Genomic DNA, 14,412 nt, shown 5'->3' on the forward strand with positions numbered 1-14,412 from the left:
GCTAATCATTGTTTCCATGGGCTGCTGAGAAACTGAGAAAGGGAGAAGAAGCCACCAAGGCATCACCTGAACAGGGTCTGCACAGGGCAGGCATCAGAGATCAGCAAAGCTGGGGTTCTTCTGAGGCCCGCACCCAGCAGAGGGCCCACTGGCCTTGCTGCGCCTTCCCTGTGCCACTGCTGCCTGCTCACCTGCCCTCTCCTAGAAACTGAGGGTCAAACCACATGTTACATTAATTGCATAGTATGTAGCCGAAGCATCTTTTGGTTTTGGTTTTACTCTAGAGTAAGTGCATCCAACCCCAATTCAGAATGGGAGCTTTTCTACACAAGGTTGTTAATCCACTGAATTTCAGTTTCCTCACAGAACTGAGATCTGAGCACTACACGAGGGGCATTTCCTGTCCTGTTTTTCCACCACATAACCACTAGCTGGCACTGTGGTATAGCAGAGTAGTGGAAATACACAAGAGGAAGTTGTGCTGTTTTCGCTTTCACAATTAAATGCCGCATTTTCTCTACTCTAAAAAAACCCCTCACTGCATGCGCTCATTAGACACAGAAGCGATACTGGAGGGTTATGATGTCATCTAAAGAACCTACTCCATGAGAAAGGAATGATGAATGCATGATAAATGCCTCGTGTAGAAAAGCCCTGGGACCACTGCCCCCTGGAGGGAGAACATTAAACCTCCACCGCAAACCCAAATCCCCCTTCCTCCCCAAAGGTTTTTTTTTAAAGCCCCCATTGATGCCAACAGATACTTCCCCATCACCATGTTTTTTTTTAATCCTTGTGTGTGTGTGCGCGCGCGCGTGTGTATGTGTATGAATTCAGGAAGCAAATGGCAGATGGAAGAAGGCTTAATATTCCCCTCCCAGTGTGCAATGGTCCCATTCTGAATTACGACCACATGCACTTACTTGAGAGTAAAATAAAGTCAAGCCTCTGCTACATGCTATGCAATTAGCACAACATGCAGTTTGATCCTGAGCAGTGAGAACCGAATACTTGCCTTGCTCTTTCCCCCAGGATTGGGCCCAGAGGAAGAGGGCAGACTAATGGGCTGAAGCAACAGTGATGAGATATCTTACCCAAGGACTTCCCATAACCTGAGCTGACACTGGATTCGAACCCAGATCCCAGAGCAACATTCACAGCAGACATAGCTACACTCAACGGTTTTAACCATTCAAAACTGTTTGAAGTTTTCACAACTCTGCCTCTGCATAAAGAACCCTGGAAATTATCACCTCCTTAGGTTGTTTTGTTTTAGATTGCTCTGCTCTGTCTTCACTGAACTCTGGGACTCATGGCAGGTGAACAAACTTGGAACTCGTTTACATTTATAGTGTAATAATAAAGGGTGAGTGCAGGCAACTTTTGGGTAAGCAATAACTTCCCACACTGAGCATGTAACTGCTTGGCAAGCTGGTCATTTGCAAGGGAGGTCTGTGAGATTTGGCACCTCAGAAAATCTAAAGGATTCCTGCCTTCACCCCACTCCGATAAAGATTGAACAATAACTGAAATAACTGACCATTTTGATAGCCTTTACTCGAGTCCAAAATCTGCTCCCCAGGGAGAACACTCAGCGTCACAGTTCAGAAGAGCGAGGCAACCATCTCGGGTGGCTAATGTTGCCTTACAGGAAAGGCCAACAACTTACTTAATTTAGGGCGCAATCCTATACATGTTTAGACAGAAAAAAAGCCCTACAACTCTCAGCATTGTAGGGAGTTGTAGGAATTTTTTTTCTGTCTAAACACGCATAGGATTCTACCCTTATTCTTCTGTTTTTCCTGCCAGGGAGGGGAAGAGCTGCTTGTGGGATTTTTCGGCCTCAGGTACCAGAATACCCTGACTGGCCTTGAGTACTCCGATACTTGCCTGGACGGATGTGGGTGCCATTTGCTGCGCTAATTCGAGCAGAAAGATCATTCCAAGCGCCTTGGTCCTTGGTATTGAACCTTGGATCTTCTGGATGCAAAGCAGGTGTCCCATCCACTGTGGTAAGCACCCCCCCAACCCCACATTGCACCCCTCCTCCAAATAACCTCCCCCATAGAAAAAGCAGCTGTTGTGTGTCCATTACAATTCTATATGTGTACACCAGGGTTGCAGAACCTATGGCCTGTGGGCCAAATCTGGCCCACCTGCATGGTCTAGACGGCCACGCCCCTTCACCTGGCCCCAGCCCCATTCGCCTGACTGCTGATCGTTTTGTAGTTCCCTGGCTTTATGGGCAGTTGTTTCCCATTCTAAAAGTTTGAAATGCCTCTCCTAAGGCTTATGTATTGGCAACAATAGCTTTAGGGTGCAATCCTATGGCCGCTAGACAGTGGCTAGACAGCATAGGATTGTACAGTTTCCAGGAACAGACCTCGGAGCCCATGCTCCGAGGTCAGTTCGGTTCCCTGAAAACCGCCTCTCTGCCCCTTCCCCTGCTGCCTTGAAGGTGGCACGGATTGTCCCTGGGCTTTGTGCTCAGATGAGCAGAATGGAGCGGGGCAAAAGGGGCATTCCCGGGGGTGGGAAGTGCAGAAGCTTCCTATGCGTTGTTCGGCCTCCCCCCCCCAACGCCAAAGTCCTGTGGCTAGATGGCCAAAATCGGCCATCTAGTCACAAATGCAGGGTGGCCAGAGCACAGAAGAAGAGATCCCTTCTGCTCTCTGCCTGCCCAACCTTGGATAGGTGGTTGCCTCTGGAGGCGACCACCTACCCTGATAGGATTGCTCCCTCCAGGTGCCATCCTATGCATGTTTATACAGAAAGAGACCTACAACTCCCAGCATTCCCCAGCCAGTATGCTAGGAGTATAGGCCTTTTTTCTGTCTAGACATGCATAGGATTGCACCCTGAAGCTACAGTGTGATGGTAGTTTTGATATTATGGCCTTGCCCCATGTTGGCTTTGCCCACCTCCCACCCCTCCATGCCAGCCATTGGAATGTGGCCTCACGAGCGTCTCCAAAACTGAATTCAGGCATCGGGCTGAAAGAGGTTCAGCATCGCTGGTGTATACCAAACAACAGCACTACTGAATAAAGCAGCAAATAAAATCAATCCTATTGTTGCTCATTTTGGGATGCTTCCCGACGGACACTCCTCCTGCTACCGATCAAAAGGCATTGTGCAGCTATTCCTTTTTTTCTACTGTACTGGATTTTTTTTACTGTTAAGTAGAAATATGGAAGAAGCAGTGGAAAAATACCAGAAGGTTACAAATGGAAGATGTTATTCTGTGTTTGAGACAGGGCAATTGCACCATAAAAGGCTTGTATGAAAGCACCCTTTAATTCAGGGGTGGGAAACCTCTTTCAGCCCGTGGGCCAAATTCAACTTTGGAGAAGCTCTCAGGGGCCACATTCCAGTGGCGTGTGGGGCCAAAGGTAAAGGAGGCAGATCTGAAGGCAAAAGATCCCCAAATACACGGTCGTCATTCCCTATGCACAGTTGAGTGGAATGAAGCGAAAGAAAGCATGATTTCCTTTTGTGGACTGGCATTATTCCACTACATCACAGTGCCACCTAGAGGTTACATAGCAGAAAAGCATGAAAGGAAATGCTCCTTATGTAGTGCTCAGATCACAATTCTGTGACAAAACCGAAAGTAGATGCAGTAGATTAAGAGCTGATTTACAGCCTCATGTAGAAAAGCTCTAAGCTTTACCAGAGGCATTTCAATCTTTTAGCATGGGGAAAAAAGCTGTACAAAAGCCAGGAAACCACCAAAAGATCGGTGGTTCAGGGAAAGGAGTGGGGCCAGTGGAAGGGGAAGTGACCAGCTAGGGAACCCCAAAGGGCTGGATTGGGGCCCCAAGAGGGCTGGATCAGGACCCCAAGAGGGCTGGATTTGGCCCTGAGTCCAGACGTTCCCCACCCCTGCTTTAATTTGTTGTTAATTTTAATATTTAGTTACAAGTGGTGGTGTAGGATAGTGGCTAAGAGACAGAATTATGAATCATGAAATCTTTGGTTTCCATCTGGGGCTCCTTCACACTGAGCTTTTACCCTGTGATTGAGATTGCTCCTTCACGGCAGTTTGCGGGCTCTTTACATGACGCCAGGGTCATTCAAGGCATCTCCTACACTAAATACCCTTTGTTCCATTTTTAAATAGATCACAGATAATGAGCCCCATAATAGATAATTACCCCATTATGTTCCACTTCAGTTTCCTCGGTGAAAAGAGTAAAAGCGGCAAGAAGAGGAGCGAGATCAATGAAAGATAATGGAAGACTCAGATATGGGGAGAAGGAGGGGGAAGGGGGCAGGGGAAAAGGGAGCACATGAAAAAAGGAGTTGTTGTGATCCTGCATTTAAAATGGAAGCAGAAAGCCCCATTTTAAATGCAGGATTCTAGGCTGGTGTAGAGATGCCCCTGATCTCTGCCACTTAAGCAAGCTACTCCCACTCAGACCTCAGCCCCATCCTAACTGTCTGAAATATGGGGATAATACTTGCATACCTTCCAGGGTTGCTGTAAGGCTTACAACAAGATAATATACATTGCGCACTTGGAACACACAAAAGTGTTATACAAATGCGAAGTTCTTCTGTTGTTGTTGTATAGCAAAACTCCACCCTGCCATCGAAAAGTGAAATTAAGATAAAACACACCAAGGGAAAGTTTACAAAATAAATAAAGTTTTATTTTACACCGTCTATTTAAAAAATGTTGTTTTTTAAAAAATCCTCATCATTCTATTTTTTCTTTATAAAAAAGTCATTAAATAGCCCTTCTTTTATTATTAAAATAAGGCAAATAAATAACATTAACTCCTTCATTTTCCTGCAAGAAAGGGGCTTCCAAAACCCCAGTGGTCAATAATGTGACAAAAAATAGCGAGGTGATTGGGGTGAATTTGACCCCCTCTCAGTGACAGTGTCAACTTCCTTTCCAGGTGAAAAAAAAAATCAAGGCAGAATTTTCCAGCTTCTGTTACACCGTTGTAAACTCTTGTATTTCTTTTGTAATCAGCGTCCGTAAGGCAAGATAAGAGTTAAGTTTTTTTTTCTTTTTTGCAGAAAAAGAAGAATCCCTTAAATCGTGCAGGATTCATAGGTGTCAAGGTCTGATCTCCAGTTCCAGAAAAGTGGAGTTTCTTATTTCCTTTTCCCAGTGGGATCCAACCTGTTGCAAACTTCAACAGAACAGCAACCACAAGCAAAAGCCACTATATCCGAGTCTCTCGGTTCAACGGCTGCTGCACTCTTGATCTCAGAACTGCAGTGGCATTTCAGTGCAATGAGATTGTTTCCTGTGCAGCGCGCATCCCCGTGTGGTTCTATCACCCAGTTGCCCCATCCCAGAGATGGCTGCATTTCAAAGAGGAGAAGGTGGACAGACAGGTACACTCGGAATGTGAAAGCTTGACACTAATAAATAAACTGAGGTCAGGAACTTTTCCGAGGAGTAGAAAGCTATCAGCTGAAGGGGAGACAAACAGCAGCTAATAGAACCTCACGACTTGTTGGATAAAACAGATATCCTCCCTGAGATACAGGCACCTTGGGGCTTCTGAACCATCAGGAGGCTCCACCCTGGGTTCTAGAAGAGAGCCCAAGGAGTTTAGACTTCTACTCTATTGACAAAGCACCCTGTAGAGGGAAGGAAGGAAGGAAGGAAGGAAGGAAGGAAGGAAGGAAGGAAGGAAGGAAGGAAGGGAAAACCATCACCCCCAACTGTGAACTCCCACTTCTAATCCAGGAGAAACTCCTACTAGGTCACTCTCCACAACCACTCCAAGCATCCCGATTCCTAGCCCTCACTGGTCCCACATTCTTCCTTCTGGCCAGGTATAGGTTTCAGGATCCCTAACCCTTCCCCCTTGCCCAGCTCACACCTCAATATTGTAGAAATCTGCTCGCTTCCGGCAACATCTCCGTACCCACACCCAATACAGCGTGATCATGAACGTCCAGTAGCCCATGTAAATGGCTGAGCCAACGAGTAGGTACCAGATCTCAGTCTGTTTGGCCTCGGTTGTCCAGTCAGCCACAGCTTCCTGATAGATGGTATAGATCAGGCCTCCCAAGAGGAGTAGGCCCCAGATGGAAACAGGAAGCAGAGGCATGTAGTTCCCCACCATTTTCTTCCGGCCTGAAGTGCCCCAGCTGCTTTTGTTCATGGTGGCTATGGCAAAATACTTGGCTGGGAGTAGGCCGCCCATGTACAGCACAGCGTAGAGCGACATGAAGATCATGATGGGGTTTCTCCTCAGCCAGCAGGCGTAAAGAGCTTTCACGCAGGCCACCAGCTGGACACAGAGAAGAACCCACAGCACGTCCCAGAAGTTCCCCCCGTAAAAGAGCCGCAGAACGGTGGCCGTGACAAAGAAGGGGAAGATTCCGGAGACCACTGACTCATAGGTCATCCACAGGTGGTGACGGTGCCACCAGAGGGCATTGTAGAGCCACTCACGGAAATAGGACTTGGTCCAACGAGTCTGCTGTGCCAGCCATCGCAGGAACAAGGATGGGGTCTCTGAGTAGCAGCGTGAGCGGGCTGTGTACCTTGCACAAGGAAAGGGAGGAGGAGAAAAAGTTAATATTAAGAGAACAGGACATGTATTTACTTCCCAGCCTGGTGTTCTCTAATCCTTTGGCCATGCTATCTGGAGCTGATGGGAGTTGGAATCCAAAGCATCTGGAGGCTACCAGGTTGGAGGAGGGTGGAGGGTAGAATGGTAGACTTTGACTAAGGAGACCTGGGCCCTTTCTCCACAACAACGGAAGGAGAAGCCTGGAATGGAGGAGTACCGAATTTTTAAAAAGGCATCACCTTTGCTGCACTTTGGTCCATGCAGGGCTCCACAAGTGAGTGCTAATAGCTGCTAATAGGTAGCAGCTAATAGAATCAGACTTCAAGCAGTCTCAGGAAATCTGGTTCCTCCCTGAGAAGCCCCGGGGCGGCTGCTGGATGGCCATGATGTCGTCTATCCTTAACGACCTCCAAATGCTTCCGGCAACATCTCTGTACCCAGCTTGGAGTAAATTGCTGGTGGAGACACTCCCCAGGAAAGGAGCCTCCAGCCATGGATATAGTCTGTCTCTCCCAGCCTCGGTTCTCCTGTCTGCAAAATGGGAATGGCAGTGGGCCTATGTCATGTGGTTATTGTTATTGTTGCGGTGGTGGTAGCGGTGGAGGTGATGAGGAAATGAGATGAAGGCTGCAAAAGTGCTGGAATGCTTTTATTCTTTGCTTCTGGTTTTATCTTGGTTTTGTTCTGGGCTGTTCTGTTTGTTTTAATGTTTGTAGTTTGTTTTCATGTATTGTACACCACCCAGAGAACTGCAGTTACTGGGAAGTTTAAAATTACAGTAAATGAATAAATAAATAAAATAAAGCACTTTCTATTTTTGAAATGATGTGCAAGGATAAGAATCCTACACCATGCATGGCCAGCCTTTCAATATTTCCAATAATGGTTGCATTGTGGAAGAGACAACCTTACCGAGTGCAGCTTGTTCGAGCACAGTGCTATGGGGGGTTGAAAAGTCACCCCTGTTTAGTCTGAGTAATTCATACAGGCTGCAGAATTTCAGGATACCCTGACGGAGAACAGAGGAGGGTCTCAGAGGCTGCAACTTTAGGTGGCAGATTGATCTGAGCCATGCAAGTAGGCCAAGCCTGATGCAGAATATTGATAGCTTTTTAGTATTGCCCAGGGGCCCATCTACACCTGGCTTTTACTCTGGGGTGGCTGCGAGTCGAGGTCCCTCATGATAGATGACATAGTCGCGACTTCGCAGCCATCAGTGGTTTTCGCCTGGAAAATGCGGAGTTCCAAGGAGTTGTTTTGCTGCAATGTTTTTCGTTTGCTACCAGTTTCCCTGCGCTTGTGAGCCGTCTGTCCCTTCCCCAAACTGACTTTGTAGTTTGCAGTGGGCGTGTTGTAGGCATTCATAGTTCCTGCATCACTCTGTGGCACCCCTTTAGTCCCCCCATCCCTTCGCAGCTGCGCAGTTACAGAGGCACAGACGGGCATTTTCATATTTAATCACACTTTCGCACAACATATTTGCAGCTTCGTATCTTCGCAACAGTTGCTTTTGGACTCAGTGCCCAAGGACTGGGGGGGCGGGGTCTTGGGGGAGGAACAACATCACTCCAGGCACCATTTCAGAGCGATGGCTAGGCACATAGCACTCATGTTTGTGAGTGTGAACCATCGCAAGAGTCTCAGGCTGGGGAACTGACAAACTGATGGTGTGGAAATGAAGGAGCACAAAACACCAATTTTTTTACCTAACGAGGGATGGAAAGACACAGCAGAGTCCCTCAAATACACAAAAGCCACTGAAGTGTCACACCCCCACACTCACGGGACTGCACAGCTGCACATTTCAGTAAAATGCCCCCCCCCCCAAGGGCACGGCGAGTCTGTTAGGGAAGCGCGCAGTACATCGCGAGGGTATCACAGAGCATGGTGATTTGAAGCTGCATTGCTGCGCAGTTGTGATGAGGGGGGGGGGGGTCAAAGAGGTGCCATATAGATGGGGCCCAGGAGTGAAACACTGTCTTTAATTGCTAGATCGTCCCTGCCTTCCTAAGTAGGTTTACTCTGGCAAAAGTTCCATTTAGGGTGCAATCCTATGCATGTTTGGACAGAAAAAACATCCTACAATTCCCAGCATGCTGGCTGCGGAATGCAGGGAGTTGTAGGATATTTTTCTGTCTAAACATGCATAGATTGCGCCCTTAGTTCAACAGGGCATACTTCCAAGTAAAGGTGCATGCAAGGGAGGCTGCTGTGTTTTAAATTTTATAATATCATAAATTATTTTAGCAACATGCTATTTTAATAAAAGTTAAATTGTGCAAAGGGCTTTGTCAAGTCATTCCAGCACCCTTTGACAAAACACTGGAAAGCAGGGTGGAGTGTAGCTGCATTTGGATAGAATAGTACCTGACCATTCTCCCACCTATTGGTGTAAATTAAGGGACTGGTAACTTACTTTTTAAGATGTATGAATTATTACTTGATTCTTTTAAGCCACCCTTCATCCCAGGAGCTCAGCATAGATGCCGCTTCACCCTTTATTTTCACAGCAACACTCTGGGGAAGGTCAGGCTGAGCGGTCACCCAAAGTCAACCAGTAAGCTTCATGGATGAATGGAGATTTGATCCTGGGTATTTTTCTACACGAGGCATTTATCATGCACTTGTCATTCCCTACTCAAGGTTGTTTACGGGTTCTAAGATGATGCCGTGACCCTTTAGTTTCCTTTCTGTGTCTCATGAGCTCTTCCGGAGACTTTCTTTTTACCGCAGGGAAAATGCGGCATTTAATTGTGAACAGAAAGAAAGCGGATTTCCTCTTGTGTATTTGTGCTATTCTGCTATACCACAGTGCCACCTAGCAGTTATGTAGGCGAAAAACAGGAAAGGAAATGCTCTTGTGCAGTGCTTGGATATCAGTTCTGTGACGAAACCGAAGCCGACTGACAGCCTCGTGTAGAAAAGCTCTGGGTCTCCTCAGTCCGAGTCTAAAATCTAGTCCACTACATCAGGGGTGGGCAGAAGGTAGATCTCCAGGTGCTTTGCACTTCAACACCCAGAAGCCCCTGGCGCCATGGCTAATGGTTAGGAATGCTGGGAGTTGAAGTCCAAAACATCTAGAGAGCTACTTTCTGCCCACCCCTCCGCTACATAATCCTGCCCCCATCTCCCTGCCCTGCTCCATTCTACATTGCTCCTATTCCAAGAGAATTCAGGCATCCAGATTTCCTTACTTGGTGGCAAAGCCGATGCTCAGCATCCTGTTGGTGAGGTGCCGGTCATCTCCAAAGGTGCAGTGGGTTCCCAGGAACTTCTGATTATACCAGGACTCCAGAAACTGCTGCAGGAGGTCATTCCGATACAGGCCTGCAGGTGACAGCAACAGAAACGGGTGATCATAGACAGATAGAACAGTAGGGTTGGAAGGGGCCTACAAGGCCATCGAGTCCAACCCCCTGCTCAATGCAGGAATCCAAGTCAGAGCATCTCCGACAGATGGCTGTCCAGCCTTGTCTTGAATGCCTCCAGTGTAGCTGACACATGCACGGTGAGATAAAATGGACCGGGAAAATGTAGTAACCCTTTGGATCCTAACTAGCAACCCCCCCTTCCTATTCAGAGAAAGGAGGCGGAAGCCACACATGCTGGAAGCCTTACCCAGAGGGCCACTGATGCAGGAGACACAGTCGAAGTAAGACTGGCAGGCACGTTCGATGTTGAAGGCCATCCAGTAGCGCAGGCTGCTCATGAAGCTGATGTAGGAGTCGGACAGGTTGAGGATCCGCACGTCCCCACCGACGGCCCCGTAGCTTTCATTCGACTCCAGCACCTTCACCAGTTCCACAGTCGCCTGGGGCTCCAGCTTGGTGTCTGAGTCACAAACCTGGGGGAGGCCGGGAGATTTAGACCGGAGAAACCCCCTCCTACCCCGGAACATCTCAGGCAGATCCGAGTTGCTGGGATTTCGATGACAGGGAGAAGGGGAAGTCAGCGACCGAACTCTCGCTTCCAAGGGCTGGTTCACACATGCACGGTCATCACTGGACAATTGCAACATCAAGCAATGACTTGCATGTGGTGCAATGTACCAATGCTGGCACTTCCACGCCTTTGCCAAAACCACAGTGCTTCCCAATGGATTCTATTCACATCCAGAGGCTGTTCACACAACACACTAACCCACACTCAGTGGTTCAGCATGAGTTGTTTTGAACCGTGAATTGTTTGTTGAACCGTGTTGTCTGAATGCAGCCAGAGTGGCTTGATAACCATGCACTATGGTATATTTTTCTTCAAACAAGCCACCCTGAGAACCCATGGTTTGTTGTTGGGTTGTTCAGGGTGGTTAACAAGCCACACTGCATGGTTAACAATCCACCCTGTGGAAACCATGCTGCGTTCAGACAACATGCTAACCTATGGTTCAACAAACAACCCACGGTTCAAAACAACCCCTGCTCAACTCCTGAGTGTGGTTTAGTGTGTTGTATGAACCTGGTCATAGAGCTGCTAGTTATGAGGCGTACAGTAATCAAGCGCTGTACACACATGGGTGAACCAGCCCAAAGTCTGTGGCAAAACCAGGGAATGTGTAGAAGCCTCGATTTAAAAAAAAAAAAAAAGGAGAGAAGATACATTTTCACCTGTGGCAGGCATGATGTAAGCGAGAGAGCATTGGAAGTGTGCACACCAGACGGCCAAGCTCAGATGCTGCCTCAGCATACAATATTAATTGGTGGCTTGAGGCAGATCATACTTTCTTTACTCGATTGCTTCATCTGTAAATTGGGAACGAGCAATGCCCAACTTTGGCAATGAGCAATATGTGAGCAGGAATGAATGACTAATTTTGTAGAAAATGAAGAAAATACACTTATGATTTGGTTGAAGAAGATGATGTGGAAGGATGAATGGAGGGGTTGAATATGGAAAGCAATTTGTAACGATACTGATCCTTTCCCAACCTGGGGCCCTCCAGATGTTTTGGACTACAACTCCCAGCATTCCTAAGCACTGGCCATACTAGCTGGGGCTGATGAGAGTTGAAGTCCAAACCATCTGGAGGGCACCAGGTTGTGGGAGGCTACGATAGACTATCTCATTATGCTGATGGACAGATAGAGTTGGATTACTTAGGATGGCGGTTAAACAGGGAAGCAGCTTGCAGGAACTCAGAGGGGGCCATATGTATGCCTTGATTTGGTGACTGGCATAGGTCAATGGGCAAAGCTTTGAACCTTGAGTAGCTTTACTTGTTGCTTACTAGTGGAAACAGACTTAAGTTATGCAAAATAAGCAGTGAGCTATAGGTAAATATGCTTAATGGGAATAATTTACATAGGTTGCAGAATGATCAGAAACTGGACTCCCTGGGCCAAATCTCACCCCCCCTCCCCCAACAGTGGTACCAGCTGCTCCACTCCATCACCAACCCGAGAGGCAAAGAGGAACATGAATGAGCAGCATCTGTCAGAATGGGATTTCGCAGGAGGCAATTTTGGAAATGGAGATGGGGCAGAGTCTTGGGCTTTGGCCTACTACCCCCCCCCCCACATCAAAGTGGTCCTTTAGCAAAACTAGTTGCTGACCAGGGATGTCTACAGTGTCTTGGGTATCACATGGTCCTCGAGAAGGAGTTTGAAAGGGTCAGATGAGAATTAGTTCAGATTTAGATTTTAAAACCCAGTCTACCCCAGAAGAAGTAGGAAAGGAGATAGGTTTTAACAGACAATAAACATGTATGGGTGGTTGGGTAGTCATGACTGTGTGCACACTGCTAGAAAAATGAGAAAATAAAAAATAAAAATCCGGCGCCTGGAGAAGCCAAATACTGCAGCCAATAAACACTGGGCAAATTAAGGGAAAGTTGCATAATTGCTTCTGCTTCCAGCAGAGATGGGGTGGGGATTGGGAATGTGTGGCCCTCTGGATGTTCTTGGATTCAAACTCCCATCAGCCCCAGCCAGCATGGCCAGGTGTTCAAGGATGATGGGTCTTATAGTCCAACAACATTAAATGAGCTTTCTCCAACCTGGGGCCCTCCCGATGTTTTGGACCACAACTCCCAGCATCTCCCAACAACTGGAGGGCACCAGGTTGCGGGGACGCTGATGTACAGGGCCACAGGTTCCCCGCTCCTGCAGGAGGGCAGTGCAGCTTCCTGTAGCCTTTCCTTTCAACCCACGGCAACCTTACTGAGCCCTCCCTTCACTAGACACTCGCACAGATGCTTTTAAAAAGCCTGTCTTCACAAACTCTATCTGGAAACGAAAAGTGAAAGGGACGAGAAAAGGACAAGCACAAGGGCACAGCTTGTAGAAAGACAAAGGAGGAATTAAATCGAAGGGGTAGGTGGGGCAGGATAAATAGCTGGGTGCTGAGCTGGTTGGATGTGGTGTCATGGTTAGAGAATTGCACAAGGTCTGGGGAGACCTAGGTTCAAATCCCCACTCAGCCACCAGGCCACCTGGGGCCAGTCACTACCTCTCAGCCTAACCTACCTCGCAGGATTTTTCTGAAGATAAAAACGACAGGGGCAGGGACATACACATGACACTGTGTATGCCAACTTGAATTGCTCAGAGGAAATGCAGGATGCAATAAACAAATAAGGTAGTACAGATAGGGTGCAATCCTATGCATGTTTAGACAGAAAAAAGTCCTACAACTCCCAGCATTCCCCAGCCAGCTGGGAGTTGTAGGACTTTTTCACTGTCTACACGTGCATAGGATTGCACCCTTCGGCAAGTAGATAGAAGTCAGTTACCTGGACATAGTCCACAGAATTCCCCAGGGCCTTGAAAGCGGTGTACATGACTTCCCTCTTCCCGCCCCATTTCTGCATGATGCAGACACATCTCTTAGTCCGGATCAGCTCCTCCACTGCCAACTGCCCAGGGTCCTCCATATCTATTTCACTGTAGACAGATGGCTCGTCCCCAGCCTGGTAACCACTGTCCCCTTCGTCCACATCCAAGTGAGGCTGGCGGTGGTAGTTGTTCTCCCAGATGTAAGTGCCCACGTCCTCTCCGGCAAAGACCTCCTGGAACATGTCCATCATGTATCGGTCCTCTGGGCTGTTGCCGTCAATCACCATGATCACCCGGAGCTTCTCGGGGGGGTACAAGGTTGCCTTGACAGACTGCAGGCACTCGCGGAGGTAAGCCGGGTCCTCCTGGTAGGCGGAGATGGTGAGAGCCACCGTCTTGGCGTAGCTGCAAGTCAGCGAGTCCCTCCTCATCCTCTTGTGCTCCAGGAAGGCAAAGAAGCTCTGGATGATGAGATGGGATGTGAGGAAGGCGCCATACAGACCAAAAGCCATGATGTGAAACCGGTCGGCAGCCAGCTGGACACCTGTGATGTAGGCCCATGCCAGGACTGACAGTATGAGCAAGGCAAAGCCAAGGGTAAGAATCCGACGTCCGGTTGAGACAAAGACCTTGGGGGCTTTGGCCGCATCCATCCCTAGAAGGAAGAATCAGGAAAGTGAGCAAGCTAGGTGGTTCCCAAAGGTATTGATTCAGTATTTATCAACAGCGCCGTATGTATGATGGCATTCCGTGGGAGTTGCAAAAATAGTGCAAAATATGGTACTGGGCACAACATATATATATATATTTTTAAAGAACACACCAAGTTTCTGGCCCTTATGACTATGAGTACGCTTGAATAGTGTGAACAATGCCTGCTAAACTCTCAGAAGCCAGAAGGGCGTCTAAACAAGACTTCCAATGGCCAAGGGGCCAGCACAGCCCTTTGCTCCTCCTCACGGCTAGCAGAGGTGGAATGAATTCGGCAATGAGAAACGTATGGGCATTTTCCTCCGTTTGACTGCACTCGCTCACTTTTACCGCCGTTCTCGCAGAGAAGCAGGAAACAGGGCCCCACCTGTACATTTCAAGGGT

The 14,412-nt window shown here is 48.0% G+C and overlaps 1 protein-coding gene across 1 annotated transcript; it reads right to left on the reverse strand.

Annotated features, from left to right (window-relative positions):
* Window positions 1–4,629: 4,629 nt before the first annotated feature.
* On the reverse strand, window positions 4,630–13,970 carry HAS1 (hyaluronan synthase 1). Its single transcript, XM_084815273.1, has 4 exons — window positions 13,275–13,970; window positions 10,166–10,391; window positions 9,742–9,874; window positions 4,630–6,518 (listed from the first exon to the last, which is right to left on the reverse strand). The coding sequence occupies exons 1-4, from the start codon at window positions 13,968–13,970 to the stop codon at window positions 5,843–5,845; spliced, it is 1,731 nt and encodes a 576-aa protein (XP_084671399.1). The 3' UTR covers window positions 4,630–5,842.
* Between the last annotated feature and the right edge of the window lie 442 nt (window positions 13,971–14,412).

The sequence above is a fragment of the Heloderma suspectum genome, chromosome 10, assembly GCF_057233095.1.
Source record: "Heloderma suspectum isolate Gila_16-S chromosome 10, 16-S_ref, whole genome shotgun sequence".
NCBI classification, from domain to species: domain Eukaryota; kingdom Metazoa; phylum Chordata; class Lepidosauria; order Squamata; family Helodermatidae; genus Heloderma; species Heloderma suspectum.